Below are 21,701 nucleotides of genomic sequence, written 5' to 3'. Positions count from 1 at the left end.
TGATGACCGACCCGGGCTCCGAGATCGCAGACTTCTACCCCGAGGACTTCGCGCTCGACCTCAACGGCAAGAAGTTCCTCTGGCAGGCGGTCGTCCTGCTCCCCTTCATCGACGAGGCGCGAGATTACCCGAGATTACCCGAGATTACCCGAGATTACCCGAGATTACCCGAGATTACCCGAGATTACCCTTCATCGACGAGGCGCGGCGCGCCGACGCGATGCGCGACTCTCTAGTCGAGATGCTCCTCACCCGCCCTCTCTCCTCCTCGAGCAGGCGCGGCTCGTCGACGCCATGGGAGAGCGCTTGCGCAAGCTCTCCGAGGACGAGCGCCGCCGCAACTCGGTCCGCGGGCACGCCCCGGCTTCTGGCTAACGAGCCTCTCCTCCCCAACCTCTCGAGCCCGCTCGCTCGTTAGGTCGGCGAGCCCGTCCTCTTCCTCTCGGACGCGCACCCGCTCTGCGCGCCGCTCGTGGCGTCCTACGGCCCGCCGCCCGCCCCCCTCGTCCTCACGTCGTGCACGGAGCACTCGGCGTCGGTCGCTGGCACGCTGACACCGCTGCCCGGCGCGCCGCTGCCGGGCGGCTTGTGCGAGCCCCCCCCCTTCTGCGGCATCGAGGTCGCAAAGGCGCTGCGCCCCTTCACCACGAGCGCCGCCGGAGCAACCTTCACCCTGCCGCCGCCGGCCAAGCACGTGCCGCAGCTGCTGCCGGGCCTCGTGCCTCCCTCGCCGCTCCTCGGCGCGTGCGACGCACCGTGCGAGTCGAAGCGCTACGTCCGCGCGCGCGGACGCGGCCCGCCCGGCGGCTACGGCGGAAAGGGGGGTGGCAAGGGCGGCTTCGGCGGCCACGGCGGTGGGGGTCGCGACCTCGGCTACCGCCGCCTCGAGGGCGACCGGGCGCCGGTGGACGAGCAGGCCGTCCTCGATGCGATCGCGCGGCGCGCGGCGGCGCGGCAGGCGCGCGAGTTCCAGGCCGCCGACCAGATCCGCGCGCAGCTCCTCGCGGGTGGGGTCGAGGTAGACGACCGCACCAAGACGTGGTGCGTACGCGACGCGCGGCTGGCGGCGGGCCCGGTGAGCCCGCCACCAGGGTACTACTCCCCCTCCTCCGCCTCCCCCTCCTCTCCTCCGCACCCCTACGCCGGCCGCAGCCCGCCGCACCCCGGCGGCGGCGGCGGCGGCGGGCGCGAGAACACACACGTCCGCTTCGGCGGCGAGGGCGGCAGGCACGATCGCGGCGGGGGAGGGGCCGGCGGGGGAGGGCCCGGGCCGGTGCGGCACGGCCGGTCGGACGGGCGCCACCAGCCGTACGCCAGGCCGCCGCCCGGGCCGCCCCCCGGGTACGGCGGCGGCGGCGTGGGCGGCGCCGCCTCGCTGCTCCGGCAGCAGCTCGGCATGTCGCGCCCGCAGCCGCCACACAACCCGTACCAGCATCAGGCGCCGCCGCCGTACCAGCATCACGCGCCGCCGCCGTACCCCTCCCACGCGCCGCCGCCGTACCAGCACCACCCGCCGCCGTATCAGCACTTGCCGCGCCCGCCGCCGGGCGCGCCGCCGCCGTACCAGCACGGCGGCGGCAGTGGCGGGCCGCCGCCAAGGCCGAGGCAGGGCGGCTCGAGCGACGCCAACCGGAGCGCCGCGGACTTGCTACGGCAGCAGCTGATGCGTCGCTGACGCCTCTCTGCGGAGCGCGACTCGCGGGGCGGGCGGAAGTGTCCCCTGCACTGGCTCGCTCGCTCGCACCGCGCAGCTCTCGCTCTTGCCTCTTCTCCCCCCCGCCTCCCCCGCGCCCCGCGGCCGCTTCATCGTATAAAAATGAGGCGGCTTGTGTGTTGAAGTGCACTGACGCGTGTGAGACCGACCCACCTTTGCACCTACTAAGAGACACACCTTCCCTTATAGCACCCCCGCTTCACAGGTTCAGTGCAGGAGCTGAGGAGTCTGACGCGCACCGCCAGACACCGCGGTCACCGCCGCTCCAAGAATGGTTTTAAAGCAACCCGCCCTTTCCCCCACCTCCACCTCCCCTACCTCCTCTCTCTGAACCCTGCCTGATGGTCGCCGGCCGCGCGCGCGTGCGCGCCGAGCGGCCGAGTCGGCGTGCGACTGCCTCGGCTTCCCAGCGAAGGGGCGGCGCCCCCGACGCGCGGGCGCTGCCCTCGTACGCGGAGGCCGCGCTGGCGGCGAGGGCGGATGCACCCTCCTCGATGGCGGCGCCTGGCCATGGCTCTGCGGAGCGCATGTCCCTGAGGAAGAGGCCTACGGCACGCGGAGCAGCGGGTGAGGGGGGGCGAGGGGGCGAAGCAGCCGACCTCGCCGCCGCGCTCGAGCACCGCCCATGCCGCGCACGGGCGTCGAGGCGAGGAAGGTGGCCGAGAGGGCGGGGACGCGGCACGAGCCGGCCGCGCGGCGCAGCGGCCTCGGGAGCCACCTTCCTCGGCCCGGGTGGACGACGCTCACCTGCGGCGGCGGGAGGGTGGCGAGTCGGGGTCGGGCTCCGAGGGCGGGCCCCCTCTCGCCCCCTCTCGCCCCCTCTCGCCTCCCTCTCGCCCCCTCTCGCCTCCCTCTCGCCTCCCTCTCGCCCCCTCTCGCCCCCTCTCGCCACAAGCCGCCTCTCTCTCGCTGCTGCTCGCCTCGATGGAGCCTCCTCCGACGTCGCCTCCTCCCCGCAGCTCCGAGCCGGCGAGGCGCGCCTTGCTCGCCAAGTGCAGCGCCGAGAGGAGACTCGCCTGCTGCGCTCGCAGCCGCGCGCCGCTCCACCCTAAGACGCGCCCCCGCCGCCTCCCGCCGCCGCCGCCACTCACGTCGCCGCCGCCGCCGGCTCGCGCCGCCACCGCCTCCGCAGCGCGCTCCATGGCCGACTGTGAGGGTGCGCCTGCGCCGAGCAGCACCAGACACTTCCTAGACACTTCCTAGACACTTCCTAGACACTTCCAGACTGTGAGGGTGCGCCTGACCCGAGCAGCACCACGCGGCCGAGCGGGTGTGGGAAGGGGCGCGCCGCCACCGCGACGGGCTGCCCCGGCCGCAGCGCCTGCAGCAGCCATCTTCACCCTCAGAGGAGGAGCAGGGGGCGAGGCTGGCACGGGCCAGCCTCGCGCCTCGTCGTCTCCGCCGCCAGAGGGGGCCTTGGCGGCGGCGGCGGCGGCGCGGCGGCGCTGTCTTCGGCCGCGGCGGCCTGCGATGCGGTCGGCGAGCCTCGCGTCGCGGCGCATCGTCTCGACGAGCGAGTCGGAGAGGAGCGACGTGAGCAGGAACGGGCCTGAGCGCCGGAGGAGGAGGAGCGGTCACAGACGTGTATGGAGCGGCAAACGGACCCCGGCGGGCAGGGGCGCGGCGGGCAGGGGCGGCGGGCAGGGTTTGCACGCCTAGGTGGTTCGCCGCGGCGCAGCGCTCCTCCGCCGCCCGCCCGCCGCCCGCCGCACACCGCTCGTCGCTGCACGACACGATGACGTGCAGAGGCCACCCTCCGGCGCTAAACGCGTCGGCGAAGTCCCAGATGGCGGAGGAGTCGCACAGGTCGAGCTGTGCGGTGACGCAGCCAGCCTCCACGAGCTCCGGCTCCAACCGCCTCCGCCTCCGCCTCCGCCCACCGCCGCCCGCTGCAGTCAGCGCCTGCGCCGACGCGGCGGCTCTCCTCTCGGCGGCGCGGCGGTTGACAAAGGCGACACGGTGGCTGCACTCGTCCGGCCTCTCGCAGGTTAGCAGCACGCGTGCACCCAGCTGCACCAAGCCCTCGGTGACGTCTAGCGCCAGGTCGGTGTCACGCTGCGCCATGACGAGAGCGCAGCGGCCGGCCAGCAGCGAGCGCACCTCGTCCTCGCTCAGCCCGCCGGTCGCGCCGAGCTGACCGGGCTGGCGGCCATCGGGCTGTCCGCCGGCACTGGTGCCGCGCGGGGAGAATGGGACGAAGGCGGCTCGCACACAGGCGGCCACGTAGAGGAGGAGGGCGGGAAGCGGGCAGCCACGTCGACGCCGAGCCATCGCCAAAAACCGCCGGAAAAACGTCGGCGCGGGTTGTCATAAGTCTTCCGGGTGTGGTATAAGCGCGACTGCTGACTCCTAGTCAGGGCCAAGGCGGCCGGCACTTCTCCTCCAGTGTTTTTTAAACCTCAAAAGAGTGGCCGCCTCCCCTCCAGGTTGGCGATCGACCTCGAGACGGCTCGCTGCACGAGCGCAACCCGCTCTGCGGCGCCCTGCGCCTCGAGCACCGCCCCGCGCACCTCGGTCGAGACGCCGAGGGAGGGCAGCGGGTTGATGAGCGCGCCGCCCCACAGCGCGAGCGCCGTCGGCGCCTCGGGCGGCGGCTTCGGCCCGAGGTCACGGCACACCCGCGCGAGGAGGAGCGCGGGGTCGAGCCGCAAGTCTCCGCGGCGGGCCCTCGCCCCCGCCGTCACGGCCGGGTCGTCGTAGGTGCTGCGCTCGGCCGCGAGCCTCCTCCACGCCTCTAGGTCGGCGGAGAGGCGTGCCGCCGCCTCCACCAGCGAGGCGGGCGGAGGGGAGTCGCCCTCCGCAGGCCACGCGGCGTCGCACACGCCGCCCGGCTCGTAGAGCGGCGCCTCGTCGGCGTCCGCCAGCACCTGCGCCGATCGAGGTGGGAGTGCAGCCGGGAGGAGGGGCGGCAGGAGCGAGGGGGAGGGAGAGTGGCGGCGGGGCGAGGGAGCAGCACCTCGAAGGGCGTGAGCGACCACTCGGTGTGGTGCGCCGCCTCCGCCGCCGCAGCGGGCATGGCAGCGGCCGCCGCCGCGGACGGCGCGCCGCGGTCCACGAAGCGCTCGACGCCCCACCCGAGCGCTCTCTCGGAGACGATCGAGTCGTCGTACTCGCGCCTCCACCGCCCCACCCGCAGCTGCAGCCCGGTGGGCGGGCCGCGGAGGCGGACGCGCCGGCGGCCGACGAGCAGCGCGCTCACCTGCCCTCGGCGGGCGGCGCGGGTGAGGGGGAGAGGGCTGGCGCGGTGCGGCGCTATCGCTCTCACCGAGGTGGGCGTGCTATCGCTCTCACCGAGGTGGGCGTGCTATCGCTCTCTCGCGGCGCGTCGACGAGAGAGACTCGCACGAGGACTCCCGACCGCCGCAGCCGCTTCTGGCCAAAGTGGAGGGAGGTGACGACGAAGACGCCGCCGAGGCCAACATCTCGGAGCAGGCGGCAGAAGGTGTCGTCGTCGGTCTCCACCCTGAGCTGCTGCCGAGGCAGCATCGCGTCGAGACAGACGACCGGCAGCGCGCCTCCGCCCTCCTCGTATATCTCTTGCTCCCGCGTGTCAGCAGCCGCGAGGTCCGCCACGCGGCTTTGGAGCACGAGCTTCTCCTGTGCGAGCTTCTCCTCCTCCGCCCGAAGCTGCGATGCGATTCGGCGGCGGAGCACCTCGTCGTCGTTAGCGGCGATGAGGCGGCAGCGAGCGGCGGACGGCCGATATAGCAGCGGCGCGATGAGCAGGAGTGGGAGGGTGCGCATGGCTCGCTTGCGCGGTTCACGGATTTACTCCCAAAGGGCGGCAGCACAAGGGGTGCCCGATATGTGGTCTCTTTACCCGCAACTCTGGCACTAACCCAGGTAGGATTCCTACACCAGCCGCCTAGCCGCTGGCGAGTAGAGCCCACGCCTGCTACCGGTATTCACATTCACAGGGGGGGGTCCTTTTTTTTCCAGACGGATGCTCCCCCCCTGTGAAAAAGTGAGGCGTGGTCTCTACTCGCCAGGCCTAGCCGTGAGGCTTGCTCCGTGAAAAAGAAAGTTATGTCCGCCGTGGGCCACTTTTTCTTTCTTTATTTCTTTCTGGGTGCCACTCGGGCCTCGGGGCACACCACACTCCACAGCGCACAGGGGACCAAAATCCATGACCACTCGGGAAAAATAATCGGAGGTGTGTCGTGAGATTGAGAGTGAGTTTTTGGCAATTCAAACATAAATAAGACGCTCGACATCTCTGGGGGGGCGCGGGAGCCCTAGAGGGCACCCATGAGCTGGAAGGCTGCCATCGGTCGGTGTCTTGTCGAGCCGACGACGCAGAGGACCATTGCGCGACGCCGCTGTCTCACCCCCTCGACGCCTTTGCTGCCGCGTCAGCGCTTGCTTTGGCTTCGGCCTCGTCAAGCCAGGAGCTCTTGAGGCGCTGTGCGGATATCAATCCAAGCCCAAAGTTGAAGCGCCTCGTTCCCGCCTGCTGCGTGCACTCCTTTACCATGTAGCCTGCTTCGACATCCCATGCGGTCCCGTTCAATCCCGCCACGCCCGCTGGGGCGTGCTGGTCGCGCTCCCAGCGCAGTCTTGAGCTCAAAAAGTGCCACAACTGCCTCACGCCCACCGAGTCAGCATCCACGATGTCGTGGAACAGCAAGAGGCGGCACATGGGCTGGAAGAAGCGGACGTCCTCGACCACGTGTTTGAAAGTGTGCGATGCGTCGATGAAGCATAGGTCGAGCTTTGACGTCTCACGGTCAGCAGGGCCGAAGGCCTCCGCCAAATGCTCGTGATACCACGCCACTGCCTTGGCGCGATCTTCATAGAGCACTGGCCGCCACGTGCGCGTCTTCTTCTCGCCTGGCTTGCGCGGCAGGTACTTTGGCTTGCCGCCTCCGTAGTTCACATGGAAGCCGTGCTTGTGCCGGGCCATGAGTGCCTTTATGCAGCCTGTTCGCATGTCGGCAACATCAAAGCTGGCCGAGCTAAAGTCCTGCCCTGCCCAACGGCTCGCTTCGAAGACCCTTCGTATGTAAGCAGCGAAAAAAAGGCCCGACCACCCAAACCACGCTCCAATCTCGGCAAACGTGCGCACTCGCGTGGACAGACCGGCCAGTCCGCCGAGCATGCAGCCCACTTGCTTCGGCATCTGGAGCATTCCGAAGTTTTGACGCTTGTGCATCCACTGTTCCTCCGACCCCTCTTTTCCTCCGAATCCATACAGCGGTCGGGGGTCACGCGCGAGCCCCGCTTCACGCACCAAGTCGGTAAGCACGCTGCTGTTGCCCAGGCTTCCGAGAGGGAGGTGGCTGATTGTGTCGAGGACTCTCGCAAAGATTTTCTCCTCTGGGTGCCTCGTGCAAGCGTTTGGAATGAAGTCGTGGGTTTCGCTGATTGCGCTGTGTGGCTCATTCAGACCGTGTGCTCTGCTGCCGAGCTCGTCGTCTGCCATGGGCTCTGTTGATGACGGCGTAAAAAGTTTGCCCGGGGGCACGTACAAGAGTTTCAAGCCGGCGTCCCGTTGCTGGCGGCGCTGGTAAAACGTTCGCGAGATTTCTTGTTTTATGTCCGCCCGCCGCGAGGGCGTGCCTGGATCCTCGTGGGGGGTCCTCGTGGGGGACGACCTGACTGATCGTACGGCCAGTAGGAAGGTGTCCTTCCAGCTGCGTGCACGCTTCTGACGCAATGCGTGTCACAAACTGCCTCGGATTGGCTGCTGGCACTCTCGAGCCTATGCCAAAACAGCCTCGCGCGCATGGGCAGTCAAGAGGAACCACGCACCTTCTCAGGACAGCACCGGTACCTCTCTCTTGGACCGGCAAACGTGGTGGTCTCGTGTCACCAATGTGGGACCAGTGCGGCATCGCGCCATCGACAGCTCTGAACTGCGCCTCACCACTGACCAGGAAGGCCGCCAAGTGGGCCAGCACAGGTCGCACATTGTGGCAGCAGTCAGCAGTGCATGTCTGATAGCTAGAGCAGCAGCGTCAGGGTCGCAGGGTCGGGTCGTGTCAAGCCTCTCGCCCGGCCGGCCGCATGCAGACGTCGGGCTGTCTGCTGTCTGGAGAATGTCTGGAGTGATCTGTCGGCGGTCAGTACGTTCAGATCAGTACGACCGATCAGGTCGGAGTTTTCCGATGGTTGGAGGGTCTATCTGTGTGTACTTCTTGAGATCTCTCCAATCTGCCCTCTACTCAACCGTACTCATTCGGGAAGTCGGTGCTAATAGAGACTAATAGAGAGCCGGGGCCCCGTTTCCGCACTGCGGCGCGGCGCACGGTGCCTCCGGGGGCCCCCGCGCCCCCCCAGAGCTCGACATGAACGGACATGACGAGGCCGGCCCCAATTCCAGCCGAGCACACAGCTCCCATTATGGCGACGAGCCGGCCAGCCAGTGTAGCGGTAGTTGGGCGCGAGGGAGGTCCACGATGTACATGTACATGTAGGCACGTACGGATGATCACGCCGTGGCGATGGCAGAACTGCTCCCACCAGCGCGGCGAGGTAGGGAAGCAGCACATGCACATGTGCATGCACATGTGCTGCACATGTGGTTGTCCCACCACACCGGGTAGCAGGCCCACGCGCCGGCTGGCGGCGTCACACGCCGCCCGTTCTGAATGCGGACCATCTCTTGCTTATATCGACCCGCGAATCTCCCCCCATGCGGCCTATCGTGCGCGGCGGCGGCGAGGGCGAGGGTGGAGCGGGCGTGGGGGTGGCGATGCCGATGGTGGGCGAGGGTGTTGGGTGTTGCAACTCTTGGCGGCGGGGCGCGGGCGTCCGACTGGTTTTCTTCTTCGAGCTCGCGACCTCCCAGAAGCCTCTCTCTCCGCCCAGCAAGCAGCATGCTCTGCCAGCTCCTCGCAGTCTCCGCCGTCGGTGCGACGCACATCTCGCGCGCGCCCGCAGCGCCCTCTGCGCTGGCCCCGCCGCCACTGGCCTCCGCGGAGCCCGCTCCGCCGGGGCGCCCACCGCGCTGCGCTGCGCGCCCACACTGCAGCGCCCCTGTGCTCTTGGCTGTGACCCTGCCCCCTCGCGCAGCTCGATTTCGGCCGCCTTGCCCGCCCGGCCACTCCTGACGCGCCCACGCCTCTGTGCCAGGCTTCATGGCTCCCGCCGTCAGCCGAGTGGGCACCTCGCGCGTTGCTGCGGCGCCCGTGATGTCTGCCGTCGATGAGGTGATGGACAAGCTCAAGTCGATGACCCTGCTGGAGGCGGCGGAGCTCGTGAAGGCGATCGAGGAGACCTTCGACGTCGACGCCTCGGCCGCCGCCGGTGGCGGCATGATGATGGCGATGCCGGCGGGCGGCGCGGCGGGCGGCGAGGCGGGCGCTGCGGCTGCTGAGGAGAAGACGGAGTTTGACCTGGTGCTTGACTCGTTCCCGGCGGACAAGAAGATCGCGGTGCTCAAGGTTGTGCGCGAGCTGACGGGCCTCGGCCTGAAGGAGGCGAAGGAGAAGGTCGAGAGCGCGCCGTGCCCGATCAAGGAGGGCGCGCCCAAGGCGGAGTGCGAGGAGGCCGTCAAGAAGCTCGAGGAGCTCGGCGCCAAGGCGGTGCTCAAGTAGAGCGCCACCGACCTCTATTTTCACCTTTAGCCCCTCACCGGGTCACCGCCTGGCGACGCGTGCTCTTGACAGTCACGTGAGTCCGGCGCTGACTGCTTTGCTGCCTCTGCTTGCGTGTGCGTGAGTTACGATACCACGAGTATATTTGGGCCAACTCTTCCAGTCGCACAGCGCTCAAAAGAGATTACCCGGAGAGAAGGGCGGGAGACCGTCGCGGTCGGAGACCTCTCTCGAGAGACCTCTTTGTCTTGCCCGCGGAGCGCTCGCCGCGCGCGGCGCGCGCGCCGCGCCGCCCCGGCGCCCCCGTTGGACCCCCCCCCGGGCGCCGCGCGGTCCAACGGTCGCGGTGGCCGGTCCCGGCCCGCGGCCGCTCTCTGGCCGCTCTCCGCGAGCGATCGACATCCGCGAGAGACTGGGTGATCCCTCGAGGGTGATCCGTGTTGCGACTTGCCGTGTATATACGCACTCACAGCCGTCGGTCTCGTCCACTCACCAAACTGCGCACTGGGCGGCAGTGTGCGCGCGGAGGTCATACAGGAACCGACACCGCAGCGGGCCCGGCGCTGGCCACTGCACACTCACTCTTCTCAGCTGGCTTCTCCTCCCGGCGGCGTGTATATCCCGCTGGAGGGCATGTAGAGCTCGTCCGCCGTCGCCTCGGCGGCCGGCGAGTAGGCGCCGAACTCGAGCGAGGCCGAGACGCCCGCCCGGTCCCGCACCGCCTCCTGGGACGTGTCGTGCAGCCAGTGGACAGCGGCGAGGTCGGCCCCCGCCTCGAGGTAGGCGAGGCACTCCGACTCCGGGTCGTCCCTCCGCGCGTAGGCCGTGGCGAGCGCCTCGAACGCCTTCTGCGCCGCCGAGAAGGTGCCCTGGCCTGCGGCGGGAGGGCGAGCAAAGGTGCGAGTAGAGCCTCTCCTCTCCCCTCTCTCCTGCAGCCGGGATCTCTTCCGCACCGAGCACGGAATGACCCGGACGCGGCACGCCCCGCGCCACAGCCTCGACGGCGCCGGCCGCCTCGTCGCCGAACTCGCCGAGACTGGATAACCGCTCCCACGCCTGCTCCTCGACAACCCAGCCGCAGAGCCCTGTCAGAGGCGCCAGGCCCATCACGCGCTCGGCACCGCGCTGCGCCAGCTCGGCGCGCGCCGCCTGCCGGAGGAGGCGGCGGCGGCATATTAGTTGAGCTACACAGCAGTGGACGTTGGCTGGGCGGGCTCGGCCGGCAACCTCCACGAGCGGCTTGGCAGCCAGCGAGAGAGGCAGGCCCGGGTGGCAGCTCGCCCCAAAGATGAGGGCCGTCCGCAGGTGGCCTTCGTCCCTTCGCTGCTTTGGCGGCGCCGGGAAGAGCGCGGCGCGCAGCACGCCCAAGTTTACCTCGTCGACCCGCAGCGCGAAGCCAAAGGAGTCTCCCGCCGACTCGGTCTGCTGAGGAGCACCGGTGGCGACAATCCACCTCCCAGACAGCTCAGCAGCCAGCGAGCTGCGGTCCGCGAGAGAGGCGCTACGCGCTGCCTCGAGGCGGGTTGCGTCCGCCTTGGTCGTGTAGCGGGCGAGGCGGGCCGAAGAGGCGACCAGCGACCTTCTCATGTGTTGGAAGATTGAGGGATGCCGCAAGTTTCTTTTTGCCGCCACGCGCAGCGCGGCGTCGCTCAGGAGGGGCGCCAGCTCGTCGATGAAGGCGCACAGCTGTCTGGCGAGAGGTTTGCGCTTGCGAGCGGGCCATTTGCAAAGAGAAAAGGTGATGCCAACAAAACAGCTTGAGCGGGCCGTTCTGAGCTTGGGCTGACCTTCGTGGCACGTGGGGCCGAGACGGTGCCTCTTGGCCCCGCCGAAGAACGGCCCGCATCCTCACTAACCTGCCCAGGCCGGGTGCATTGCGCCGGAGCTCGCGTATTGTGGCGGAGCCTGAGCCGGCGCCGCCTGGGCGGGGTAGGCGCTGTAGTAGGCGGGCGCAGTCGTCTGCACGCTGCCTAGGCCGACGGCGCTTGTCCTGCATGGCATTGTCCAGCGGTGCGCAACGTAGCAGCCCTTGGCGAGCTGCTCCTCCTTGGCTGCATTTACCATCGCGGTGTCGTGCATCTCCTGCATCTGTTTTTGGTTCTGCATCTGCTGCTGTGCAACGAGGCCCGCGCCGAGGAGTCCGGCTCCAAGCAGCAGGGAGGAGTCGGAGCTGCGGTGCCAGCCGCGCTCCCCGGCGGCGACCACGGTGCCCCCAGACTCCTTCTTGACGGGGGGCACCTGGAGGGGCACACACGTGCGTAAAGTAAAGCCTGCGATCCGCGCTGATTCCGCGTGATCGGGGTTGGGGGGGGGGGGGCGGGGCTTGTTCGAGGAACGGGGCGGCGACCAACGTTCTGAGGCGTGGCACTGACGGGAACGGCAACAGTCGTTAATGGCAGGACAGGCTCCCAGGGGCTCCTGTGCCGCTATGAATCACCACGAAACGTGTATTAGGTGCCATGGCAGTCAAAGCGGGGAGGGGTAGCGCACTGGCGAGGTCAGCATGTTTGTCGTGGACAGCTCCGCGACGAGGAACCCGCCGGCCATCGCCAGCAGGAAGAAGGCGAAGATCTGGAGGATCCCTTTGCCACGCGGGACTTGCTGCTCGATGGCGATCATTGGATCCTCGGCGTCGAACCTGCGCATTCACGATTCACAACAAGTGGGGGTAGGAGGTAGGGGTAGTGGGGGTAGGGTGGCATATGCGGCGTGCAGGGAGGTGCGGTTTGTGGCGGATCTGCTGCGGCCAGGGCGCATGGCGTGGGCCGCCCCCGATTGTAAAATGACTCGCACCACGCGGCACAAACGACACAAACAGGACCAGCCCCCGTGGTAGGGACGCAGGCGCAGAGAATTTTCCAAGCCACGACGACGGGCGCGTCCCGGGCGGCGTGGGCTGCATGGGGGCACGGTGACCGAGCCGGCCTCGTCGAGCAGCAGCGAATGCCCGCCCACGATCGCGCCTCCAGCGCGGCGGCCATGGAGGCTGCTTCCACCCCTCATCGTGCTCTTCGGCTCGGAGCTGCGCGACCTCCACAAATTTGCCTCGCAGAAGTTCGTCTCATGGCGGAACATTGAGGGAAGCCGCAAGTTTCTTTTTGCATTTTGACTGATACGAGCATCCGGCCGCTGGGTGCGCTTTTTAGCTCCCCGGCCCTGGGTATGAGGTTGCCAACTGCACTCCAAGTGCTCCAAGACTACTGAAAAAGGGGAAGGAAGGTGGCGCCCCGGCGGAGCGGGCTCCGCGGAGGCCAGTGGCGGCGGGGCCAGCGCAGAGGGCGCTGCGGGCGCGCGCGAGATGTGCGTCGCACCGACGGCGGAGACTGCGAGGAGCTGGCAGAGCATGCTGCTTGCTGGGCGGAGAGAGAGGCTTCTGGGAGGTCGCGAGCTCGAAGAAGAAAACCAGTCGAACGCCCGCGCCCCGCCGCCAAGAGTTGCAACACCCAACACCCTCGCCCACCATCGGCATCGCCACCCCCACGCCCGCTCCACCCTCGCCCTCGCCGCCGCCGCGCACGATAGGCCGCATGGGGGGAGATTCGCGGGTCGATATAAGCAAGAGATGGTCCGCATTCATTCAGAACGGGCTGTTCGTGGAGGAGATTGCGAGCTCGAAGAAGAAAGTTTTTCCAAAGGGTTGTCCGGCCGGGTTGCTGCGCGAGGTGGCATGAGGGTTGCAGCGAGAATCGGCGAGGGACTGCGAAGGGAGATAGAAAGAGCAGACGACCAAGGGTTAGGGTGCGGGCGAGGCTTAGGGGACCCCTAGGGTTCTGAGGCAGGGTCGGGTTTTTTTAAGACCTTTTAAGAAACGAGGCGGTTTGGGGGCTTAACTTGCCATTTAAGAGATTGCAGGCACGGGGGGTCCCTCTTTTAAGACCGTTTAAGAAAATCGGCCTCGCCGGCATGCGTCGCTGGGTTCCGCGCCGTTTTCTCCAATTGTCCAATACTGCCGTTATTGGGCACAAACCCGCCTCTGAAGACACATCTGTAAGTCTGGTGCACTGGCAGGAGCCATACTCGCATAGGGGACGCGTGCTAGCTGACTGTAGCCAGCTTCCCGGCCTACGGCGTCTACCGGGAGCCTCCCGGACCATCGACCTCGGGAGCTCTCCCGCACCGTTTAAGCGTTTAAGACCGTTCAAGGAATCGGCGGCCCAGGCAGCCTTAAAATGGGCCTAGGCCCAGGCAGCCTTAAAATGGGCCGTTTTAAGCCGTTTAAGCCGCAGGCGCCCCAGGGCCCACCCTTTTAAGCCTAGGGGTCCCCTAAGGGAGGGATGGGAGCCGACGGCACGCCGCCACCACACAGGGATTTTAAGGAGAGGGGTGTGATGCGCTAGCCGTCGCCCACCCTCCAAGGCGTCCGCCTCTTCCTATATCTCGCAGTCTCTCCGCCGATTCTCGCTGCAGCCTTCATGCCACCTCGCGGTCGTCCCACTCTCGTCGTTCTCTCTCTTGTATCGCTTCTACCTCTGTCGCGTCGCTCTCCTCTGCCTCGTTCTGCGACGGCGCCGCCGCCTGCCGCTCCCTTGCTCTCGCTTCTTCTCTCGCCTTTCGTCGCAGCTCTGCCCTCCTCGCGGCATATTTTGGCCCCTCGCTCGAGTTTATCGAGCTCTCCTCGCGCAAGGACGAGGGCTAACACCACACTCCTCTCCTTAAAATCCCTGTGTGGTGGCGGCGTGCCGTCCTCCCATCCCTCCCTTGGGTTGTCTGTTTTCTTTCTTTCTTTCGTGTTGCTGCGCAAATCTCGCGCTGCGCTAGGCTCAGAGCGAGTTCGCGCTTGGGAGGTCGCGAGCTCGAAGAAGAAAACCAGTCGAACCGCCATCGGCATCGCCACCCCCACGAGCCGAACGGGGGGAAGCCGGGGAAGAAGACTCCGAGGAAGACGAAACACCAGTGGTAATCCCGTCGTCAGCTGTAACGATGCACCCGAAGGGGACCCCAGCGCCAACATCATCCGTGGAGGCACAAGTGTTCGAAGAGAGAGTGGACCTGAGCAACGATATGACTTGGCGGCAAATGATTGCAGTGGGCGTCAGAAGAGTCGTCCTTGCTCGAGGAGAGCTCGATAAACTCGAGGGGCCAGGATATGCCGCGAGGAGGGCAGAGTTGCGCCGAAAGGCGGGAGAAGCCGCGAGACCAAGGGATCGGCAGGCGGCGGCGGCGTCGCAGGACGAGGCAGACGAGAGCGACGCGACAGAGGAGGAAACGACAGGAGGGAGAACGACGAGAGTGGGACGACCGCGAGGTGGCATGAGGGTTGCAGCGAGAATCGGCGAGGGACTGCGAAGGGAGATAGAAAGAGGCAGACGACCAAAGGTTAGGGTGGGCGAGGGCTAGCACCACACTCCTCTCCTTAAAATCCCTGTGTGGTGGCGGCGTGCCGTCCTCCTATCCCTCCCTTGGGTTGTCTGTTTTCTTTCTTTCTTTCTGCCACCCCCACGCCCGCTCCGCCCTCGCCCTCGCCGCCGCCGCGCACGATACAGGCCGCATGGGGGGAGATTCGAGATTTTTAGCAATACGTTGTTGTTGTTGAGATTCGCGGGTCGATATAAGTGTGGTTGTTGTTTGTTGGAAAGAGAGTGCTTAGAGAGAACATAAAATCATCTTTCTCACGGCCTGAGTATCCATATCGCACGCTGCTGTCAGTCAGTCAGCCAGCCAGCACGGCTAAGAAAACGCACATCCGCGGGCCAGTGGGCCAGAGCGCCCACCACAGGCCCACCACAGCTCGGACGGGCACCCCCTCTCAGGTCCGGACCAATATCCCCCGCGCCTCGCACTCCGCGCGCAACCGCCTCTCCACCTCGTCCGGCTCGCGCTGGTGCTGGTTCCTCACGTCAAGCTCGGCGAGTCGCGGCGACGAGAGCGGCAGGGCGTCGAGCAGCGACTGCAGGCCAGGGGCGCCGGTATCGTTCCCGTTGAGGACAACCGACTCCAGCTTGAAGAGCGCCGGCTCAGCGAGCACCGCGGCCACCAGCCTCACCTCCTCGTCGCCCCAGCCGAGTGCGCTAAAGTAGAGGCATTCCACACTACTCATCCGCTCGTTGAAGCCACAACGGTATAGATCCACAGTCAGCGCCCGCTCCGCCTCAGTGGAGAGCTCCAGCGTTGAGGCGAACTCGGCGAAAGCCGCAGGAGTGAGGGGTGGCCTCCGATCCGCTCTCAACAGCCCCTCCAGTTCCCGCCAGTGAGTGGCAGCCCCAGCATCCTTGCCCAGATCCAGCACCTTGTCCGACAATGGGCCGCCCTTGACCAGCGTGGCGAGGGCTGAGTAGAGCACGCACCGGCCGGATGAGTAGTAGCTGGGACCCGCGATCTCGCCACCACAGGTGAGCAGTAAGACGTAGGTGCTTGGGTGGGAGAAGAGTGAACGAACAGCCGCCGACTGAAGGCGTTTGGCGACCGATGGTCGACGGCCTGTGTGCATTTCGCCCAACGAGAAATCGTCCCAGAAGACGGCCCAATCGTCATCACCCTTGGCGCTGATTAGCAGGCTGAGCGCATTGGCAATGGAGCGCAGATGGATGGAAGGGTCTGGGTGGGTCACGTGGGAGACGCAAACGATCCGAGATGGACATGGTGGCGAGGCTGGCGGGATGAATGCTTCCGGCGGGAGTGACTCGCGAGGTCCGAGCGAGCCGCGCCTGGCGGCTTTGAGTAGCCAACTGGCGCGGAGGAGCGCAATGCCGCCGGCAGCCATAGCTGCCTGGGCACTTTGGTCGAGCTTCATGATCGCCAGGACGGTAACCGCGCCGCGAAATGGCGTGTCCTTGGGACTTTCAAGACAGGGAGGGAAAACGCGCGGCACAACTTTCTTTTTTGCACGGCTAAGCCGCGCGTCCTCGCAGGAGTCGCTTAGGCGGCTCCCGTGGGTGTACCTGTGTTAGTGCCAGTGCACGCGCGCCAGTCCCGTGCCTAGAGAGAGGCGAGCGAGGGAGTTTCCATGTAAAATTCTTTCGCTTTGTTTGTGCCACTGTGGGATGAAGTAAGTGAGTGGGGGTGCGCTCCCGATCAAGAGAACCAGCAAAATGCACGTCCCCTTGCTGGTAGCGGCTCACTCGTCGTTACGTCGATCGATCGATCGAACGCTCTTCCTGCCTGTGCCCTGTTTATGCCCGGACGGAGCAAGAAAGAATACAGAATAAAGAATAAAATATAAAAAAGTAAAAGACTTCTCGTACGACACCGAAGCAGTTGTGCCATCGGCAAAAAAAAGGGTCCGACGCAAAAAATAATAAGTTTACATTCGGCGCCGGCGCGGGGGTGGAGGGAGGGCACCGACCGACTGGCTATCCATATGTGCATGCACATGTGAGGTGCATGTCCTACATGCACATGCATGTGGCTATGTGTGTGTGTAGGTGTTTGTTGTGTGTGATATAGATAGTTGTTTTGTGTGTGAGTGTGTGTGTGGCAAATCAGAGTGTAATAGAAAGGTGTTATAGAAATCGGGAGGTTGCACACACAACCCGCCGCGATTTGTCAGAGGGGTCCTCGATTTAAGGGCGGTTACGCTCTTAGGCGATTCATTGTAGGGAATGAACGATAGTTTCGGACGGACGATGGAGGCACTTGTCCGGAGGCACTTGTCCGGCAAGGCCGCCCGTCGACCATGGGCGCATGCAGACTCGCGCCAATGCGACTGATCCTCGCGCTCCTGCCGCTCACTGGGGCGAGCGGTGAGTGCAAACCCTTTTGCGACTTGAAATCGCACTTCTCGGAGGAAACGCGTTGCAACTGGAACGGCTGTGGGGGCTGTGCCGCGTGCTCGCTCTCGCCGCCCCCAAAGCCCCCGGCGCCGCCCCCACCGCCCCGACCACCGCCGCACATCCCATGCCTGCGCTTTTGCAGGGGCAAAACGCAGCCGTGGGAGCAGCGCTGTGACTGGGAAGGCTGCTGGGGCTGCGAGGAGTGCGCGCTCCGCGCACTGCCGACGTGCAAGCCATTTTGCGCGGAAAAGAGCCAGGCCTGGGAGGAAAAGTGCACTTGGGGCGGCTGTCCGGGCTGCGCAGAATGTGGCACCAGAGTCGCTCCCAGGATGAGGGTGGACGGCGTCCACATCCGCGACCCCACAGGGCAGATATTCGTTCCCAAGGGCGTCAACTATGGCCGGAGGTCCCTGAATGACAAAGGCGAGCATCTGTACAACTACAGCGACGCGGTCATCGCCAAGAGGCTCCTGCCGGGGTTGAACCATGTGCGCCTCGTGCTCGACTTCTACGACGGTACATTCGTCAGCACCGCCGCCGGCGAGGCCGAGATCGTCTACAGCGAAGACTACAAGGACGCATACCAGCCCTTCTCGCCTTCCACCTGCAACATCAAGCCGGGGTGGCTCAAGTACATGGACGATATTGTGGGCTGGCTCGAGCAGGAGGGCGTCTACGTGACCATCGCGCTGCGCAACAACTGGGGCACCGTCTCAACGCGGCAGGAAGCGCCGCACGAGGTCCCGTGCGAGAGCGACTACATTGGCAACGCCACCGCGCTAGGGCTGTGGCTGCACACGTGGAGGTGCATCGCCTCGCGCTACCTGAACAGGACGAACATCGCGTGGTACGAGCCCGCATCGGAGCCTCACGTTGTCCACCGTGGCACCAAAGAAACCGGCTGGAGCCCATGCTGGACACCGAATCAGGTCCGGCACCTCTTCGACCAGGTGGTGTCAGCCATCCGCACCGCCGACCCCGCCATCCCGATTGCAGCCACACCGAGTGGCTATTGCGCCTGCCATTTTTCTGAAGCCGACAAGCTGAGCGATCCCAATGTTATCTATGTGTTGAACTGGTCGTGCAGCATCGGTAAAATCCACGACCACGGCGTGAACTGGTACGGGCAGACAAGCATACCTTGCGTGTTCGCGGGCGCATACAAAGGCGCGTGCATCAAGGGCTGCCCCAAGGTGAGGAAGACCAAAGACTACCGGGACATCGACCGGTGGAATTACACAAAGGAGATGCTGGCGGGCTACTTGGAGCCGGCGATCGCTTTCCAGCGCGAGCACCAGGTCCCTCTGTGGGTCGACCAGATCATGTGCCCCTGCCACAAGGAGACGGGTGGCCGCTGCCAGCGGTGGATCGAGGACTCGCTCGAGCTCTTCCACTCCGAGCTTCCTAGCTTCAACTTTGACTGGTGGACGTGGAAGGGCGACGCACTCGGCGACCCGGAAACGCTGAGTATTCTCGCGGCGCCCTCGAAGGGCGCCAGGTTTGATTTGGCTAACTACACCGTCGATCCCGTCATACATGACGTGTACCGCCGGCCCTTCACGTGGAAGGCGAACTGATGCCAAGTCATGAGTACTATGTCATGGGACCCGCATCGTACAATTGTCCGTACGTGCTACTTATAAAGCCGTAGCCCGTATACGGCTCGGAAAACGAAAAAGGCCAGGCCTGAGGCCGTCTCGCGCATCGCGCTCTCTGGAGAGACCGCGCAACGACGTAAAACACACACAGCCAGCCGTTCACACGCAACGAACACGATGTACGTAATGAGGGGCGCACGGACCGCGTAGAGGCGGAGCCATCACGCACATTCCACATATATAGACGCTCGAGATCTTACACACAGCTCAGGGCCGGGCGCGGCGCCCGCACTATAGCGACTAGGCTCGGATGAGTGGGTCTCGGAATGACGCCTCCTGGTCCGAGGCGCCCCCTGGTGGCCCGGCCTGCCCGCCTCTCTCCCTGCCCTCCGACTCGGACTGCACCGCGCGCGAGAGTAGCGCCGTCCCGCCAAAGGCGAGCGCGAAGCCCGCCCCCTCGGCGGCGCACGGCTCTGCGCCGAGCAGCAGCATGCCGAGCGCGGAGACGGCGAGGGGCTCGACGGCGACGGTGACCGAGACGAGCTCGGCGGGCAGGTGCTTCGACGCGTAAGCGATCAGCACGAAGTAGGCGACGCAGCCGCACGTGGCCGAGTACGCGACGATGGCCGCGTCGCGAGGGGAGGCGAGTGCCGCGCCGACAGCGCCGAGCGAGCCGTCGGCGGCGGCGGCGGCGCAGGAGAGGAGCGTGCAGGAGGCGTAGGCCCAGGCGAGGACCCAGCTGACGGGGTAGCTGCGGACGAGTCGCTCCTGCGACAGGGGCGCGGCAAGGGGCAAGGGTGAGCGGGTCGTGGCGGCGGTCGCGGCGGTCGCGGCGGTCGCGGCGGCCGCGGCGGCGGTTCTCGTCGCGGCTGTCTGGCTGTCTGGCGGTGCGCGTGCGGACCTGCTCTAGCAGCAGGCCGACAAAGGAGGAGCACTGCACCGCGAGGACGGCCAGACCCAGCAGCAGCCGCGCGGAGCCGTGGTGCCCTCGAGGCCGGCCGACGGCGGATGGCGCTGCGGCGGCACTGTGAGCGCCGGCGGCGACGAGCGCACACCCGGCGACGAGCACGAGGACACCGGCCGCCTGTATCGGGCGGGAGAGGGATGCGGCGAGAGCGGTGTGAGGGAGCGAGGAGAGAGGGCGTGCTCTGACCTTGAACAAGGTGACCCGCTGCCTCCCGCAGCACGCAGCGTGGGCGAGGACGAGCACTGGGATGGCGAGCTGAGCCACAGACGTGACGAAGGGCGTCGTCAACTGCACGCCCCACAGGAAGCCGAGCGCGTTGATAAAGTTGTAGAGGCCGAGCCGCTGTACCGACGGCATGTCCGCTCGCCGCGGCAGCTGCGGCCCGTGCAGTGCGAGAGCGCCCGCGACGAGGAGGCCGCTCGCAAGCACCTGCCGGCAGACGAGAAAAGCCGTCGGCCCGGCGCCCGAGCCGCTGCCCAGGAAGAGCTTGCCGAGCACGAGGTAGCCGGCCATGAGCACGGCGGCGGTGACAGCTGCAGTGAGGCCGCGGCAGAGGCGTCGATCACAGCGCGGTTGAGTGTTGCACGCGGGCGGGCTGCTGCCGGGCTGCAGCATCTTCTCGGGCTCGGATGCCCACTCCACGTCGTCGCGCAGTGGCGGCTTGCACATCGTTCGAAGAGTATGTCTCGTCGGACGCAGCAAACTAGAGCTGAAGCATCCGGCCGGTTTTGTCTCCCGCCGCACCCGGTCATGATGCCGCGCTGTCCGAGGAGGTTGCCGGCCAAAAGCGCATGTGTTGAAGGTCCGATACTGGAAGCCCATATAGGCACCTTACCACGCGCTGGATTTTGCGGGATGTGAGAAAGAGATTTTTAGCAATACCAAGTTTTTTCGGGATGTGTGAGAGGTCAGGAAGTGCTTATCGGAGAGCGGGGTAACCTCACGCCTCACGGGGTCCTTGCGGTGGTGAGCAGGCCTCTCAGTTCACGCCGGAATCGTGAACCGTGAACCGTGAACCAACTAGCCCCCGCCCCGAGTCCGTGAACCCCGAACCGTGAACCGACTAGTCCCCACCCCAAGTCCGTGAACCGTGATCCGTGAACCGACTCCTCCCGCGACACCCGCCGCGAACCGTGAACCGTGAACGAACCGAGTCTGGCGAACCGGCGGTGAACCGCCGGTTCGCGAACTGGGTTCGCGAACTGGTTCGTGAACCGCCCCCACCAAGTTCGCGCGGCGGTTCGCGAACTGGGTTCGCGAGAACTAGATCGTGAACCGCCCCCACCAACCTACTTGCCGGGCTCATAGTCCTTCTCGTGCTTGCGCATTTGTTCCGGCTTTCGCCGCGCGCTGGCCTGGTTCGAGTTTCTGGGTCTCGGTTCACGGATGGTTCGCGAACTGTGGTTCGCGAACTGTGCAAAACAACCACCGGCGGCCCCACGACGGCGTCCTCGCCGCCTGGGCGGACGCGATGCGCGCCCCAGCCAACGCGCCGGTCGTGCACGGTGACAAGGAGAAACCAGAGCTCACCCGGCAGTACAAGAGCGGCCGCACACTGCTCGGTACCCCCCCTGCACTTCTAAGCCCATCCCTGCTGCTAGGGGGGGGGGGGTCTGACCCCCCCAGCAGCAGAACGCTGCTGCTGGGGGGGGGAGACCACCCCCCCCCGGAGCGGGAATGGAATTACCCAGGTCTGCCGCCTCTTTTTCGGCGGGGGCCCTCCACCCTTGGGTCGTGTTTGAGCGTACGCTCGAGGCGGTTGTGTTCACCGCGCCTTCGAGCCCGGTTGGCAGTAGGAGGCCCCGCCGGTGAGACCACTGATTTTGGTGTCGACCATAAATTCTCGCCACTGGAACACATGCTACTTACAGCTGCTGTCCGTACAGAGATGCCGGCACCCCCCACAGGCAGAGCGCTCCTGCTGGGGGGGGGGATCCGGACCCCCGCAGCAACAGTGCCCTGCTGCTGGGGGGGGGGGGTCCCCACCCCCCCAGCAGAAGAGCGCCCCCACCAGCAAAACCCTTCTGCTGGGGGGGGGGGGTCCGCCCTTGCTTTTAATTTGCACGGGGGGGACCCACAATAGGGGGGGCCCTCCCAAAAATCCAACAAAGGGGCGTCACCCCCCCTCAAGGCCAAATACGGCTTCCACAAGGGCCCCTGCCCCTTAAGGGGGGG

General features: G+C 66.3%; 7 protein-coding genes across 7 annotated transcripts; 1 reads left to right on the top strand and 6 right to left on the bottom strand.

Moving 5' to 3' along the window:
* Positions 1 to 2,260: 2,260 nt before the first annotated feature.
* On the bottom strand, positions 2,261 to 3,985 carry EMIHUDRAFT_462381 (hypothetical protein; the record flags this gene model as incomplete). The annotated part of the gene is made up of 4 exons (XM_005789268.1): positions 2,261 to 2,461; positions 2,970 to 3,035; positions 3,088 to 3,263; positions 3,427 to 3,985. 4 exons carry the CDS (start codon positions 3,983 to 3,985, stop codon positions 2,261 to 2,263), a joined length of 1,002 nt encoding a protein of 333 aa, XP_005789325.1.
* Positions 3,986 to 4,089: 104 nt separating this feature from the next.
* On the bottom strand, positions 4,090 to 5,173 carry EMIHUDRAFT_433737 (hypothetical protein). The gene is made up of 2 exons (XM_005789267.1): positions 4,671 to 5,173; positions 4,090 to 4,581 (listed from the first exon to the last, which is right to left on the bottom strand). Exons 1-2 carry the CDS (start codon positions 4,728 to 4,730, stop codon positions 4,114 to 4,116), a joined length of 528 nt encoding a protein of 175 aa, XP_005789324.1. The 5' UTR covers positions 4,731 to 5,173; the 3' UTR covers positions 4,090 to 4,113.
* An 865-nt stretch (positions 5,174 to 6,038) lies between these two features.
* On the bottom strand, positions 6,039 to 6,842 carry EMIHUDRAFT_98282 (hypothetical protein; the record flags this gene model as incomplete). Its single annotated transcript, XM_005789266.1, has 1 exon — positions 6,039 to 6,842. The coding sequence occupies one exon, from the start codon at positions 6,840 to 6,842 to the stop codon at positions 6,039 to 6,041; it is 804 nt and encodes a 267-aa protein (XP_005789323.1).
* Positions 6,843 to 8,499: 1,657 nt separating this feature from the next.
* EMIHUDRAFT_415031 (hypothetical protein) lies at positions 8,500 to 9,434 on the top strand. Its single transcript, XM_005789265.1, has 2 exons — positions 8,500 to 8,566; positions 8,789 to 9,434. Exons 1-2 carry the CDS (start codon positions 8,533 to 8,535, stop codon positions 9,250 to 9,252), a joined length of 498 nt encoding a protein of 165 aa, XP_005789322.1. The 5' UTR covers positions 8,500 to 8,532; the 3' UTR covers positions 9,253 to 9,434.
* Positions 9,435 to 9,694: 260 nt separating this feature from the next.
* Positions 9,695 to 12,597, bottom strand: EMIHUDRAFT_449137 (hypothetical protein; the record flags this gene model as incomplete). Its single annotated transcript, XM_005789264.1, has 8 exons — positions 9,695 to 10,126; positions 10,206 to 10,401; positions 10,480 to 11,039; positions 11,109 to 11,490; positions 11,743 to 11,877; positions 12,163 to 12,215; positions 12,326 to 12,427; positions 12,564 to 12,597. The coding sequence occupies 8 exons, from the start codon at positions 12,595 to 12,597 to the stop codon at positions 9,840 to 9,842; spliced, it is 1,749 nt and encodes a 582-aa protein (XP_005789321.1). The 3' UTR covers positions 9,695 to 9,839.
* Positions 12,598 to 14,998: 2,401 nt separating this feature from the next.
* Positions 14,999 to 15,952, bottom strand: EMIHUDRAFT_201176 (hypothetical protein; the record flags this gene model as incomplete). The annotated part of the gene is made up of 1 exon (XM_005789263.1): positions 14,999 to 15,952. The coding sequence occupies one exon, from the start codon at positions 15,950 to 15,952 to the stop codon at positions 14,999 to 15,001; it is 954 nt and encodes a 317-aa protein (XP_005789320.1).
* A 2,727-nt stretch (positions 15,953 to 18,679) lies between these two features.
* On the bottom strand, positions 18,680 to 20,220 carry EMIHUDRAFT_433733 (hypothetical protein). The gene is made up of 3 exons (XM_005789262.1): positions 19,713 to 20,220; positions 19,461 to 19,643; positions 18,680 to 19,327 (listed from the first exon to the last, which is right to left on the bottom strand). The coding sequence occupies exons 1-3, from the start codon at positions 20,193 to 20,195 to the stop codon at positions 18,860 to 18,862; spliced, it is 1,134 nt and encodes a 377-aa protein (XP_005789319.1). The 5' UTR covers positions 20,196 to 20,220; the 3' UTR covers positions 18,680 to 18,859.
* Between the last annotated feature and the right edge of the window lie 1,481 nt (positions 20,221 to 21,701).

This window comes from Emiliania huxleyi, assembly GCF_000372725.1.
Source record: "Emiliania huxleyi CCMP1516 chromosome Unknown EMIHUscaffold_13, whole genome shotgun sequence".
NCBI lineage: Eukaryota > Haptophyta > Isochrysidales > Noelaerhabdaceae > Emiliania > Emiliania huxleyi.
This window is presented reverse-complemented; position numbering and strand designations above follow the sequence as displayed.